Source organism: Sapajus apella, unplaced genomic scaffold (assembly GCF_009761245.1).
Source record: "Sapajus apella isolate SASKATOON/1434 unplaced genomic scaffold, GSC_monkey_1.0 scaffold223, whole genome shotgun sequence".
Taxonomy (NCBI): domain Eukaryota; kingdom Metazoa; phylum Chordata; class Mammalia; order Primates; family Cebidae; genus Sapajus; species Sapajus apella.
The window spans coordinates 303,696-319,485 of record NW_022437163.1 but is presented as its reverse complement, the minus strand read 5'-3'; the positions used below and the strand labels follow the sequence as shown (position 1 = coordinate 319,485).

Genomic DNA, 15,790 nt, shown 5'->3' with positions numbered 1-15,790 from the left:
CAAAAAACTGAGGCAGAGAAAAGCACACTTCCAAATGCATTCTATGAGGCTGGCGTTATTCTGATACCAAAACCAGACAAGAAAAGAACACCACATACCAGTATTCCTAATCAAGATTTTTGTTACCGACATTCAATAAAATACTGGCCAGCAGGATTCAATGGCACATTGAAAGGATTACACATCATGGCCAAGTGAGATTTATAGCTGGGATACAAAGAAGTTTCAACATGCTCAAGTCAATAAATGTAATACACATTATATTAACAGAATGAAGGAGAAAAACACATGATCCCAATTAACGCAGAAAAAGCATTTCACACAGTCTCACGCCCTTTCATGATAAAAACTCTCAACTGGGAATAGAAGGAAACTACCTCAACATAGTAGAGGCCATATGAAAATCCCACTGTAAATATCATATTCAATAAGACTGAAAGCACATATTTTAAAATCAAGAACAAGACATAAATACCACATCTTACCACTTCTATTCAACACAGTACTGGAGGCTTAGCAGAGCAAATAGGCAAGAAAAAGAAATAAAAGGCATCCAAACTGGAAAGGAAGAAGCAAAATTATCTGTTTTCAGATGACATGATCTTATATGTAGAAAATCCTAGAGTTCATACATATACAAAAAACCTGAATAAACAATTTCAGTAACATTGCAGGTTACAAAATCAACATAACAAATCCATGATATTTCTACACAATAACAAGCAATCTCAAAAGGAAATTAAGAAAATTCCATTTATAATAGTAACAAAATAAAGGAAGTAATTAGGAATAAACTTAAGGAGGTAAAAAACTTGTACACTGAAAACCAATAAACCATTGCTAAAAGAAAGTAAAGTCAACACAAATAAATAGAAAGCAATCTATGTTTGTGAATTGGAAGCATTAATATAGTTAACATGTCCACAGTTCAAAGCGATCTACAGATTTCATGCAATTCCTATCAAAATATTCCAGTGGCTTTTTTTTTTTCTTTTTTTGCAGAAATAGAACAATCCATCCTGAAACTCAGGATATCTCCAGAGACCTCACACAACCAAAACAATCTTGAAAGGGAACAAAGTAGGGGCTCTCACATCCTTATTTCAAAACTTATGACAAAGCTACCTGCAATAATCAAAATGGTGTTGTACTGAAACAAAGACAATCATATAGACCAATGGAACAGAATAGCAAATCCCCAAATAAACCCTTCCACTTACGGGTAAAATGATTTTTGACAGTGCCAAGACCATTCAAGGGAGAAAGAACAGTCTTTTCAACAAATGTTGCTAGACAGCTGGTCTTCCACATCAAGTTGGATCTACCTCACACCATATGTAAAAGTTAAAATGGATCAAAGGCCTAAACTAAGCCAAAACTAAAACATTTAGGAGAAACATAAATTTTTTTTTTTTTTTTTTTTTTTGAGACGGAGTTTCGCTCTTGTTACCCAGGCTGGAGTGCAATGGCGCGATCTCGGCTCACCGCAGCCTCCGCCTCCTGGGTTCAGGCAATTCTCCTGCCTCAGCCTCCTGAGTAGCTGGGATTACAGGCATGTGCCACCATGCCCAGCTAATTTTTTATAGTTTTTAGTAGAGACGGGGTTTCACCATGTTGACCAGGATGGTCTCGATCTCTTGACCTCGTGATCCACCCGCCTCGGCCTCCCAAAGTGCTGGGATTACAGGCTTGAGCCACCGCGCCCGGCCAACAAAATTTTAACAATGGATTTGGCAATAATTTCTTAGATATGACACCATAGCCACAGCTAACTAAAAGAGAGAAACAACTGTGCATCAAAGGACAAAACAGAGTGCAACCAGTCCATGGACTGGGATAAAGTATTTGCAAATGACATATATGATAGGGGTGAATACCCAAAACATATAAAGACCTCTTAGAACTCAACAATAAAAATGCACACCTGACTGAAAAATGGAAAAAGGGCCTGAACAGACATTTCTCCAAAAAAGACATATACATGGCCAACAAACAAAGATAATCAACATCACTAGTCATCAGGGAAATGCATATAAAAATCACAGTAGGATACCACTTCATACTCAATAGGACAGCAATTATTAAAATAGGTGTTGTTGACAAAGATGTGGAGAAATTGGAGCCTTCAGTGGGAATGTAAAATGGTGCACCCACCATGGAAAACAGTTATAGCAGTTCCCTAAGAAACTAAACATAGAATTGCCATATGACTGAAAGCAGAGATTCAGATATTTGCACACCCATGTTTACAGCAGCAATATTCACAATAGCTAAAAGGTGGAAGCAACTCGAGTGTCCATCAACAGATGAATGCACAAACAAAATGTGGTCTATCCACAGAACAGAGTGTCATCAGCCTTTAAAAGAAATCCTGACACATGCTACAACTTGCATGAACCTTGAGGACATTATGCTGAGTGAAATAAGCCAGTCACAAAACGACAAATCTCCTCTGATTCCACTCAGACGAAGTCCCTAAAGTAGTCAAATTCAAAGAGACAAAGTAGAACAGAGGCTGCCAGGGGCTGGTGGATGGGTATAGGGAGTTGGTGCTTAATGGGTACAAAGCTTCAGTTTCACAAGATGACAAAAGCTTATCTTGTAAATCTGAACTTAGGGATACATAGTAAAGAAGGCTGCACAATATGAATGTATTTAATGCCACTAAACTGCACACCTAAAATGGATAAGATGGTAAATTTTGTGTGTATTTTAACACAAGTTAAATTCTTTTAAATGACATTAGAATTGACTACATAGGTTAGATAATAAAACCAACTTGCCTTTATCTGTGCAAGTTTCTCAAATGATTATCAAATAAAAATGAAATTTCCATGCAAAAATGAGACAGTTGAGGTATCTCTCTTATTTGATATAGATGCCCTCATTTTTTTTTCGCTTGCCCTTATAACAACAAGAACATTTCAAAGGAACCCACTCCTCAGTGAACCCTGGTTATGGTGCAAAAGCTGGCGCGAGACCCCTGTGGCACCAGCAGCACCTTCTCCCACTTGCCACTCCAGCTGATGCTCTGGGCATCTCTCTTGTCACTCTGTGGATCTGAGCCAGTGGGGATTGGAAGGGAGAGGACCAAGGACAAAAAGGACAACTGGGAGGGCTATCGGCCTTTTCTAGGCGCTCCTGTGAAAAGCAATGGCAGATCCATGTGGCCTGTATCCAGGCACGTGCACTGGGGAGCAACTCCCTCATCTCACGGATGCTGAGGCTGGCAGTGACAGCAGCCATGTGCCCTGCCTGAGTTTAGAGAGGACTGCCAGGGGTGCGTATGCAGGTGCCACGTCACCACCTAGAACACACTGTCTCATGCTGTGAGCCAGGGCTAATTTTAGGCAGACAGCAATGCAGTTCCTGCTGGAATTTTGGAGGCAGAGGCTACACTTGGGCAGCTCCTACTAGCTCGGTAGAATTTAGCCCATGGGACGTGGGGCACAGTGCTTTTCAAAGTTGAGGGTCTGCTTCCTCTATGCAGAGACAACAGGACAAGGAGTGGGGCTTGAGTGAAGACAGAAGCAGCAACTGTGTTGGGATAGACATGGATACAGGGAGGTTGAGAGCAGGGTGGATGCTGGTGTCAGCCATCAGAGGCCCCAGTGGCTGGTGCTGGTCGGTCATGGATGCAGGTCCTTGTTTTTCCTCCTACTTGTTGCTAATCCCTTGGCTTTGCCGTTGGGTAGCATTTGATATCGCACTAGATGGGGACTAAAGGGAGGTGAGTGGTGTCTAGCACATGCACACATCATAATGAAGACAGGGAGAATAAAGTCAAGCCAAGCTGACTTCTGCCTTTTAAAATTGCGATTTTCAGAGGGCAACACCCTTTCCTTTTGATAATGCTGGAGGTAAGCAAAAGAGACTAGGTTTCACAGTCCATTTATCTATTAGGTTACGCCTTCACAATGAAAAAAAGTGTTAAAAGACATCTCTGGAAAAAAATGGTCTTATCCTCTTAAAGGGTAATAAGACAAACACATTTCCAAAAGGGAAGATAACTGAAGCTTCTCAGTTACTTCAAATCTTATATGGAGTTCTCTCAAAGAAGAATTAACAAGAAACCTTCATAAACTCTTTGAAAACACAGAAGAGGGAACACTTTCTAAGCTTATCCTAAGAGACTGACAACAAAACGGAAAAGATCACAAGGTGGGTGGGGAGGCGGTCCTGGAACCAATCCCCTGCAGATACAGAGGGCTGTTACAGGACAACAAATCCAACAGCTGTGTATAAAAGATATCACAAACCATGACTTAGTGGGCTTTGGCCCAAGAATGCAAGATTGGTTCAAGACATAGAAGTCAATGTAATAACAGCACATTGATCTTATGAAGGCCAAAAACCACATCTTTTTCAAGAGATGCAGAAAAGGCATTTGACAAAATCCATCACCCTTTCATGATAAAAACAACTAAGAATAGAAGGGAACTTCCCCAACCTGCTACAGGGTATCTATGGTAAACCCAGGGTTAACATCGTAGTTAATGGTGAGACTGAAAGTTTCCCCTAAGATGAGGAACAAGACAAGTATGTTTGCTCTTGCACTGCTATTCAACACTGTACTAGAGATTCTAGCCAGCAAAGTGGGGCAAGAAAGAAGAAGAAGTGAAACTGTCTATTCGCAGATGACATGATTTTGTACATAGGATCATAAGGAATCTACAAAGGTGTTAACAGAGCTGACAAATTATTTCAGCAAGGACGCAGTATACAAAAATCTTATGAGAATTTGGTTCAAAAGCAGCATTTAAGGCAAAAATTGTTCACAGATCATTAAATTTTTTCCATGAAGTAGACAAGATTTTGTGTACAGCCCTGTATAGTACACACATACAGTACATACACAGATGCTGTACATCATGCAGTAAACTATGACAGCTACACCTAGGTCTGCTTCAGAGAGCTGCTCGGTGGCTTTCTGATTTGTGTATATTCATAGATGAGGTGAGGAATGTGACTTTTTGACTCTCAAAATAGGCAAAAGGAAGTTGCAACAGTTGCAACTGTTGTCAACAGACAACAGCCTTGAGTGAGCAGCACGGACTGGGAACAGGTCCAGGAATGACTAGAAATTCTGTCTTGAGAGTGTCCGGCATTCCTTTTAGCAGGGATAATGAGCATGTGAAACTTACTGTATGGCTTTAGGCTCTTGGTGTCCTGAATTAGAACTTCATTGCAATGAAGGCATCAGAATGTAGTTTAATCTCACAGGAGTGGCATCCCTACTTTTGTTAGGCCCTATGACAGAAACTGTATTCAAAATACCTTCCAATGTGGAAAATTATGATTCCTATTCTCATCTCCATTTGGTGTTTTCTGATCTTCTGAAAATAACTTATCAGTGCCTCAAAATTGTCTTTATTCTGTCTTTACACCCTCTATTCACCTTTCAATCTCTCCCCAGCAATGTAAGCCATCCCTGCTTACCTGCCCAGCTCCCACAACTTGTCTCTTGAATGCACCTGCAGAAGGCTGTGACCCATGCACTGGCAGTGTGGGTAGCTGTGTCCATGGCATGTGGAAATACGCCAGCCCAGTAGAACAGCTGGAATCCTACACTATTAATATGGTTATGTTTCCCAAGCAAGTACTGCTCAATTTATACAAGTATCTGTGATTCTGTAGCACAGCTGAGAATTGTTATAACATCTAACAATTAAATTACAATAACAATATATGACAAATTAGAACTTGGGGAAAGAAGCACAACTTCAAAAGGTTAATTTCCTTTTAAGAAGAAACTAATACGAAAAAAGACTAACATCCCCAACCGCCGCCAAAAAAAACAGCAAATAACACATTAAGTAATTTACCAAAAACAAGACAAATCAAATGGACAACAAATATATGGAAATGTTCAAGCTCACAATGAACGACACATCAAATTCTTCACTTATTAAAACAGCACCAACAGAAAAAGAAATACCTGTGCTTCAGGGATAATGAAAACTCAACATACTCACTCCCTTTCCTAGAATAAAACAATTTCTTTTTTTCAGCTGGACGCAGTGCCTCATGCCTGTAATCCCAGCACTTTGGGAAGCTGAGGCAGGTGGATTGCTTGAGCTCAGGAGTTTGAGACCAGCCTGGGCAACATGGTGAAACCCCATCTCTACTAAAAATACAAAAAAAAAAGAAAAAAGAAAAAAAAAAGGCTTAGCATGGCAGTACATGCCTGTGGTCCTGACTATTTGAGAGGCTGAGGTGGGAGGATCACTTGAGCCAGGGAGACAGAGGTTGCAGTGAGCCGAGATCATACCACTGCACTCCAGCCTGGGTGACAGACCAAGACCCTATCTGAAAAACAAAAAAACTCTAAAAAAAATTTTTTTTCATAATCTAGAAATATAAAAGCCTTAACGTATGTTTGACTCATGATGTTGGCTGTACTACTGGTTTATTGTAAGGAGATGGCCACGATATATGAAGATACTTATCACAGTTATTGATGCTAACAATGAAACATTCAGGAACCCCAGTATGCTATGATGATAAAGACTGTTCGACCTGGGTGATTCTGTGGAGCTAATAAAAACCAAGTTTCCAAATAACATTTAGGATATGGGTCTATGTTTCTAAAAATGGCAGCGGGGGGAGTGGTGGGTTGTGAAGTAACAGTGGTATACAAAACATTTATGGTTTTATGCAAAACTCTTACTCTAACATATATTCATGGAGGCCCAGGTATTTGCATCGCCTCAGGGGAAACTATAATTTGACAAATTCATTCTTGGCCATTTGTGTCAGTTCACAGAAGTGGGGCTGAAAAATCCAGAATCTTTTTTTATTCCTATTTATAAAGCTATAAAATTATAATTTTATTATGCTTAGGGGAAAAAAAGTAGAAATGGTTTGCTTGGGTTCCTTGACCCTATTCAAAAATGGAAATATACAACAACACATTTCTACCCTATGCCTGCTGAGGGGATTTTTCACATTCTTTTCAGCATGCACAATAATCTTTGGGTGGTGGGATTGATCTTCTAATTTTCTCAAACAGACATGCATTATTTTAAAAACAAAACAATCTTTTAAGGACTTAAATATCAAAATCACTAACAACATTTCTCAGTAGGATGCAAAACTGATGAAGTTTGAATCAATAATCATGATTTATTACTTTGTCTATAAAAGTAGTTTCAACACAAGTGAAGTTTAGACTGCGATGGGCTGTTCCCACCACAGTCCAGGATTATGCACAGACAAGCCCCCACCCCAGCAGGGGTATTCTGCCAAAGCCTGCGCTGGACATGTAGGAGTACAGAGGCCACTGCCCATTGTTGGGCTACATGTGCACAATTCATACCCCGATCTAGAGTCTTAAGACAAGAACGACTACCACTGCCCTAGGTTCACTTTGTGAACTCATTCAAAGAGGACTCATTTGGGCACAGCCAATGTAGTACTTAAAATGCATTTTGAGAAAAAATAAATATTCTGTACAATGTATTTACAAGGATCAATTGTTTTGTCACCCACCCACAATTAGTATAAAATTGGGAAACTATAATTTGACAATTAAGAAGCATCATTATTGGCCATTAGTGTCAGATCAACACGGAATGTGGAGCTGATCATCTGAAATATTTTTGAACTATATATATCATATCCAAAATTGCATATTTTAATATGCTCCGAAGAAGAGTTTTTAAAGAAGTAGAAATGATTGTTTGGCTCCTGACCTCCTTCAGTGATGAAAATGCAACCATGCACTCCCCGCTTGTGGCAAAGGGGGAGTTCTTCCCAGTCTTTCTGGAAGCAGGGGCTTCCCAGGGGCCTCCACCCACCCCACAGAACACTCACTATGAGCCCCGCACAGACAGCATGATGCACAGTCTCCAATAGGGATGGCAGGGGCAGCCCTTAAAACTTGAAGAGGTCGATGAAGTGCTGCGGAGACACAGGTGTGAAGCAGCTGTCGGGATCAGCTGCCGTGCAGGGGTGTCCCGAGTCCTGTGGGGAGGAGGGAGATGGTTAGGAGAGGGCCTCACCACCAGCCACACTCCAGTGATGGTGGTTGAGGGATCATAAGCTGCTTGTTAGTGGACCCAGGGTCCAACCTCAGAGGTACATGGGAGATAAATTGGATGGGAATGATCAACACAAGGGCAGCCACAGCCGATTCTACGTAGAGGTTTCCCATGAACTCCTGCTCAGGTAGGACAGGAGATGGTGGCCCCAGGTCAGCCCCTCCAATGCCGAATCTGGTACTGAGTCAGAGGAGCCAGCTGCCAATACCACCCTGCACTGCCCCAGAATCTACGAGGCCACAAAAGAAACCACTGGGGACTTTCTGTCCTCTGGTCCCAGCCATTCCCTTGTCCTGTTGTCCTGTTCCTGGTTTACTTTGTTACACAGGGTTCCCTCCACCCACCATTCATCCCTGAATCAGCTTGCACTCCCTGCCTAGAACAGGAGGACAGTAGGGACATGTGGCCTCAGCCCCTGAAGCTCCTGCTTGCTCCAAGGGAGCTGGCCATGCTCACATACCTAAAGATCCAAAATTATATTTAATATGAGAAGTGATGAAAGAATTAATTTTGCGGATAAAGACTCACAGAATCTTAGGAGGAACACAGATAAATGGGACCAGAGGCTATGTGGTCAATGCTGGGTCTCTCCATGGCACGCCCTGGCAGTGCTGCCACCCCAGGTGCTGTGTGGTGAGTTTCATCTGAATGAAGTGTTTATGGACTTGTCTAGCACCCTTCCTAAGCACGAAGGCATTAGTCTGCGAAGTATTTCATGAACACGCTGGTTCTTGATGAGGTGATCAAAGTGGCCACTCAGCCCTGCTCAGGGTCCTGAGAAAGCTCAGGTCAACGAGAGCTGGAATCAAGCCGAGCAGTGGCCAGGATGACGTGCATGAAATGCAACATAATACAAGGTTTTCATCCCGAACACATGATGTGTGGCAAGACAAGGAAGTACCTTGAATAGTAAAGCAAGATGGTAGTCCTTTGAGATCATGAAGAAAGAATCAGGAAGGAATGCAGTGAAGGGAGGGAAAAAAGGAAACATTAAGATTAGAAAGAGCCAGACTGTATTTAGGCATTCAGGTTTGATTCATATTATTTACAAATAACTAAAAACATCAGGTAACTGAATTTGGACAGTACGAGGTTATTAAAAGTAAGCAAACAAGGTATCATCGGATAACTGAAATTCCCAAACTACTTGAAGACACAGTCTTAAATATATCTGTACCTTTAAGTCTCTCAAATTGGCAACTAATAAGGCTGCAGTGGTAAATAATCTTCAAAATTACTCACTCTAAAAGAAATGCTGATATTTCCATGTGCAGTTTATATTAAAACTTCATAGTTCATTTTTTGGGGGGAAAAGTTCTTTGTTTGTTCTTTAATGTCCAGAGGGTCTGCTCTGTGCTAAATAATGCACATTAACTCAATTTCACACATGCCCTTAAGCCAGCCTCCACCTCTGACACTTGTTTCTCCAGGCCAGTGGAGGCCACTTTCCGATACAGACCCAAGCCTCAGCTGCTGCCCCCTGTGCTGTTTTCCCTGCTGGTTCAGGCTGCTACCAGCAAAGCAGCTTCCTTGCAAGACCAGGACCACCAGACCGTGAAGGCTGCATCTTACATTCTGGCTCCGACTTTGCTCCTGATGTCCATACAGGCCTGTGGGGTGAACGCCAGGTGTCCAGTCCTCTATTCTGGCAACTGATACACCAAGAAAGAAACAGGACATAAAAATGCCAAACTCTCATCCTGGCTTCCCTGACTTGGCCTACAAGTCCACAGTTTTTAACTGAGGTTTAGTACAGCTGGGAGAAAACGCCACCCCCTCAGTGACCCTGAGTGCAGGGTGCACTAGCGGACCCTCCCAGGGCTATCGAAGTCAGTCTTTGGCTGTAGAGCTTAACTCAGCCCAGTTACTTACAGACTGTGTGGAAGGCTAACTAAAGCAGGTAGACAAGTTAAAAAATAGCTCCAATATAGTAGAGCCAGAACAGATGGGAAACCAGCTTGGGAGCAGATGAAGTGGCTCCACAGCACTGCTGACTGGAGAGCTCCAAGCTTATGTACCGTGGGAAGTGACAAAATGACAAAATGCGGACCTGAAACAGATGCACCATGGTGTCAGCTCATGACCAAGTCCCAGGACCAGGTAAGGATTTAGGGTCACCAACACCCAGCCTCGTTTTAATAGCTTTGATATTACTTTGGTTTCTCAGTCAACACAAACTACTGGATGCTACACAAACAACACAAAAAAACAAAAAGCAGTAACCCTAAGCCTAAGTGCTATTTTCTGAGCACCAGCTATGTGCCAAGTTGCCAGGTACAGGAACGTTGAGCCTTCACAGCTCCTCTGTGTGGTGGGCCATGGTGTCAAACCAAGACCCTAGGAGGGGCGGTGAGTGCAGGAGACCCTGAGGCAGGTCCAGGTCTGCCTGACTCCAATCTGAGCTTGGCTCACCAGGCAACTCACATCTGGATAGCCAGTGGGAGACAGGGCAAGAAGTTCCTGACATTTTCAGGGGTTAAATTAGGAGGAATGGCTCTTTGTAAATACTTCCATGCACGGATTCAGAACTAAAAACGTGGACTGTGACTACTGCCTTCTATTATGATATTCAGTGGGAGAAGCTGTGATGGGACCACTCACTGTAGCTGCAGCGAAGTGGACATCACAGCCTCCGGGGATGAGACATGAACCTTCCAGAACTAAAATGGGCAGCTGTCTTTGCTAGGAGAGACTTGTTCTCAATCTCCATGATATGCTCAAATACGTTAAGAAGGTTCATTAAATACAAGAATGGCAAAGCAAATTCTTTTGGAAGGCTAAACATTATCTCTCAATTTATAAAAAAAATCAGAACTTATATATTTCAGGAAACTAGATGCTCCCAAATCCAAAACTTTTGAGCACTATGATGCTGCAGTGGAAAATTACACACGTTAAATACATAACACAAACTTTGTTTCATTATAAAATTACTAAAATATTGTATGAAATTATCTTCAGGCTCTGTGTATGTGAAACACAGATGAAAAAAATCTGAAATCTGAAACACTTCCAGTCCAAAGCATTTCAGATAAGGGAGACTTGATCTGTTCTGCCCAACAATGTAGAAGCGAAGGAGTGTGGAGTGTGTATTTCTTCGTTAGTTGCTCAACAGACAGGGAGTGCTCCAATATTCATACATATTGTTCTAAGAAGAATACCATCACATACAAAACTGAAAGCCTTCTATCCCTTCTATGAATTATATTTTCCCCTATAAAAGTATCACTGCTTTTAATAGTTCTATAGTACAAAACAATCTGCTCAGGAGAAAAAAGAAAAGTAACTCTTAGGAGAAGCACTAACTCAAATTAGAAATTACAGTATTATGCCCACTCTTACTCTGTGATTGAAGACACAGCCACGTGTTTTCAGTGTTTTAATATTTCCAGAGTAGAACACGTGTCAGTTCTACAAAGAACTACACAGAAGGGGGGCCCTGTTCCCTCCAGGGTCAGGTGTCAAAGCTGGGTGAGAACCTGGACTTCACTCACTTGGCCCCTGTCCTTCTGTCCACAAGCATCTGCCTGTGGCTTCTACTGCAGACAACTCACCTCCATATTGTGCTTTTTGTGCCCTGTAACTGGGGAGAGAAGAATAGAATGAGGGCTCTCTCTTGTTTATCTGTAATCTTACTGATGAACTGATTTGTTGACTTCACCAAGTTGAGAATAAACTGGAATCAAGATGTTCCTACTCTTGAGAGATAATATTCTATAAAACAGTTGTACTACTGCAAAAACACATAATATAACTTGAATCCTTTTAATTTCAGAAAAGCAGTCATACCAAAATATAAATCAGAAATAAAATCTCTTAGTTATTCATGTAACAGTAACTATTCATGATGCTGTTTACCTTTGATATACCAAATAAAACTATTAAAATAATGCAAGAAAAACACCTTTGCATTCTCTGCTCAACCATGGATTAATTTTTAAAGCCACAGTATGTAATTGGAAATGAAAAAATGAAATGCAGTTAGCTCTTTCCAACAATCTAGAGCTTGCTTTAGGTCCCATCTGATAACAAATTTAGATAAATGTAAGGCAAAAGAAGTAATCATAATAGGTTATGGTGTCTATCAGGCAAAAGCTCCGTCTCCCTAGACCTAGCGAAGGCAAGAGCAGAGACAGCCCACTCCTTCAAGAGGCAGGGTCTCATCTAGACCAGGGACAGTCAGTGGGGGCTCCCTCTGCAGAGCAGACAGCAGCTCAGCAGGGTCACTCCAGGACCAGCTTCTGCCTAGTTTCAACATTTTTTTCTCCCACAGTGAAATCTCACAACATCAAACATGTTCAAATGTGAAGCAAACCATGGAAACACACTCCAGGGTGAAACAATATTAATGTGTTAAGAAAAAGTGGATAATGGCCAAGTGCCTGTAATCCCAGCAGTGTGGGAAGCTGAGGCAGACAGATTGCTTAAGTTTGGGAGTTTGAGACCAGCCATGGATAACATGGCAAAACCTCATCTCTACCCTCACCCCCCACTCAAAAAAAAATCAGCTGAGCTTGGTAGCTCTCCTCTGCTATGCCAGCTACTCAAGAGGCTGAAGTGGGAGGATCACTTGAGCCCAGAAGTCGAGGCTGCAGTAAGCCATAACTGTGCCACTGCAGCCATAACTGCCTGGGTGACAGAACAAGACCCTGTTTCAAAAAAAGAAAAAAAAAAAAAAAGGATTGAATTAGCCGAGCATGGTAGCACCTGCCTGTAGTCCCAGCTACTCAAGAGGCAGGAGGTTGAGGCTGCAGTTATGATGACAAAACTGCACTCCAACCTGGGTGACAGAGTGAGACCCTATCTCAAAAAACAAAAAAGGAAATAAAAAAAGAAAGAAGCATATATAGACATTTACCTCTGACTGTGGAAAACATTCTTTTCAGATACACAATCTGGATGGTGAGAACAGGAAGAAACTGGATGAAGGGATGAGGTAAGTAACAATAGTCTTGTTAAGTTCTGATCATATAAATGAGAAAAATGCAGATTTTAAAATCTGGGACTTCTCTATGGACCCTTTTTCTCTAAGAATGTGGCTTTGAGAAATGAAGCCTAAGCTGGTCCTGGCCTTGCAGAGATGATGGGGACATGAAGGGCCGAGGGCTAAGTCTGGGGAAATGAGGAAGGTGCACTTGTCCTCAGATGTGCAGAGGGGTCACACTCCAGCCTTTGACCTCAGGCTGGGGGTCAGCAGGGACCCTGGAGCTGCTGCCAGGAAAAGCCAGCAGCCACAACCCGCCTGCGATGCCCTCCTACACACTAACTTCTGCAAAAAGGTGAAGCGTTCTGGTTTTCAGCATTTCTGATTTAAGCCACAAGCTGAATGAACATCTGTTTCCCTACCCCAACATTTGGTAAAATATACCTTCTTAACTTACGTATAACAAACAATATTTTCCATTTTTTACTCTTAAAATACAGGCGATCAGTCTGTTTTACCAAATTTTAATCCTGAAATTCCAAGCATGTATTTAAATTGGTACCTTCCAAAAGAGAATGCTGCAGTGCCGACAGAAATGCAGCGTGTCTCCATACTGCTCCTTTGCTGGGTAATGTTTCTGAAGTGCAAAGTACATCAACTTCCACTCAATATGTCCTTTTTCTGAAAGGATCAAATGTCTACAAAACTAAACAAACAAAACTCCATTCAGAATCAGCATAAGATGACTTTCAAAGCATAAAATTAGGTGTAAAACTTTTTCGTTTTATTAAAAAAAATTTTTTTTAAACTTCAGTAGCCTTACAGGAACAAGTGGGTTTTGGTTACACCGATGAATTGTACAGTGCTAAAGTCTGGGATTTTAGTGCTTGCATCACTAGAGAAGTATGCATTGTACCCAGTATGTAGTGTTTCATCCCTCACCCTCCTCCTACTCCTCCCGCTTCCGAGTCTCCAATGCGTATTATACTGCTCTGAGTGCCTTTGTGCTTAGCTCCCACTTATAAGTGGGAACATATGGTATTTGGTTTTCCATTCTTAAGTTATTTTACTTAAAATAATGACCTCCAATTCTATCCAAAATTATTTTTCAAAGGCAGTATAGTACATAAAACAATTATTTGAAATTAAACTCACTTGGATTAAATCGGTAAGTGACAAACCAAATAAATTGTGTTATGCCTGTATATTAGAATACCAAGCGGCTGTTAAACAGAATTAAATATCCCAATTTGGAATGATGTCCATAATATATTATTAAAATAAGTTACACACATATTTGATAAGGGACTTATATCTAGAATATATAAAGAATACTTAACAACTCAATAATAAAAAGACAGATAACCCAAAAAATGGGCAAAGGACTTGCAAAGGCATTTATCCAAAGAAGTCACATAAATGGACATAACCTCATGAAAAGATGCTCTAGTGCAGCCACTTTGCAAAACAGTCTGGCAATTCCTCAAAAAGTTAAACAGAATCCACCATATGACTCAGCCATTCTACTCCTAGGTTTCTAACCAAGAGAAATGAAAACATGCAACTACACACAAACTCGAATATGTTCATGGCAGCATTATTTGTAAAGGCCACCAACTTTTATCAAACAAACTAAATGTCAATCAGCTGATGAATGGATAAACAAAAAGTGGATATACATAGAGTGGGATATTATTCAGCCTTAAAAAGGAATGATGCTCTGATTTATTCTACAACATGGAGCCGTTAAGGACATCATGCAAAGGGAAAGAAGCCAGTTACAAGGTAACAGATACCACAGATTCTACTTATATTACATGTCCAGAACAGGGAAATATAGAGACAGAAAGTTGATTGAGGGTTGCTTAGGGCTGGAAATGGCAGCTGAAGGGCACAGGTGGTTTTTTGTTTTTAACTGAGGTGATGCTAATGTTTTGGCTGTGTCCACACCCAAATCTCAAATTGTAGTTCCCATAATTCCCATGTGTCATGGGAGGTACCTGGTGGGAAGTAACTGAATCATGGGGGCAGGTCTTTCCCATGCTGTTCTTGTGACAGTGAGTAAGTTACACAAGATCTGATTGTTTTATAAAGGGGAGTTCCTGCACATGCTCTCTTGCCTGCTGCCATGTAAGATGTGACTTTGCTCCTTCTTTGCCTTCCACAATGATTGCGTGGCCTTTTTCTTAATAAATTACCCAGTCTCAGGTATGCCTTTATTAGCAGCATGAGAATGGACTAATACAGATGCCAATGTCCTACTATCAACTGTAGTTATGGTTGCATAAAGTGGGTGCTATCTTAATAAAGGTGTTACCAAAAACATCAATGTTACAGAGTGACTTTCAATTATAGTTTTGAAAATGACCAGTGCACAGCTAGATAAATTAATGTGTACGTCTGACTGCGTATAAAAGCCTGAAACAAAACAAAATGCATGGGCTTAAGGAGTAACAGGGCTGCCTTGGGGTGGGGGCCTTTAACTTGTTTGTACAACACCGTACTAGTCTTTAGGGCTGTTGCTGCAAGGAGCATGTTTTACTTTTCAGAGCTAAAAATAATCACTTGTATAACATACTTCAGTCATGGCTTTTGGGGGCTTTGGAAATTATCATGGAGTCAATGAGGAAATCTTGTTTCTAACAAAATTTGAAAAGAAGACTACTTAAAAAATAAAAAAGTAGTAGTTACCAGCCTGGTTATATTTACCCCTATCAATTTCTGTGTTCTCCAGGCAGGCACTGTTAAAATATTAGTTTCTAGAGACTAAAAACAACCATTAGTTATCTCATTTCTACTTCCTACTAATTTTGCGCTATGCCAG

The 15,790-nt window shown here is 41.1% G+C and overlaps 1 protein-coding gene across 6 annotated transcripts in view; it reads right to left on the bottom strand.

Annotated features, from left to right (window-relative positions):
- Positions 1-6,777: 6,777 nt before the first annotated feature.
- The window catches only part of FBXO25 (F-box protein 25), a 70,749-nt gene continuing 61,736 nt past the window's right edge, over positions 6,778-15,790 (bottom strand). For 2 of the 6 annotated variants that reach the window (XM_032271066.1, XM_032271069.1), the window contains exons 9-11: positions 13,529-13,672; positions 8,944-8,970; positions 6,778-7,965 (exon numbers count right to left, since the gene is read on the bottom strand). In XM_032271066.1, coding sequence (XP_032126957.1) covers positions 7,876-7,965; positions 8,944-8,970; positions 13,529-13,672 — 261 coding nt within the window. In that variant the 3' untranslated portion in view covers positions 6,778-7,875. Of the gene's footprint in view, positions 7,966-8,943; positions 8,971-12,815; positions 12,962-13,528; positions 13,673-15,790 lie in introns of those variants that run through there. The other 4 variants (XM_032271067.1, XM_032271071.1, XM_032271072.1 and 1 more) reach the window with 4 other exon arrangements.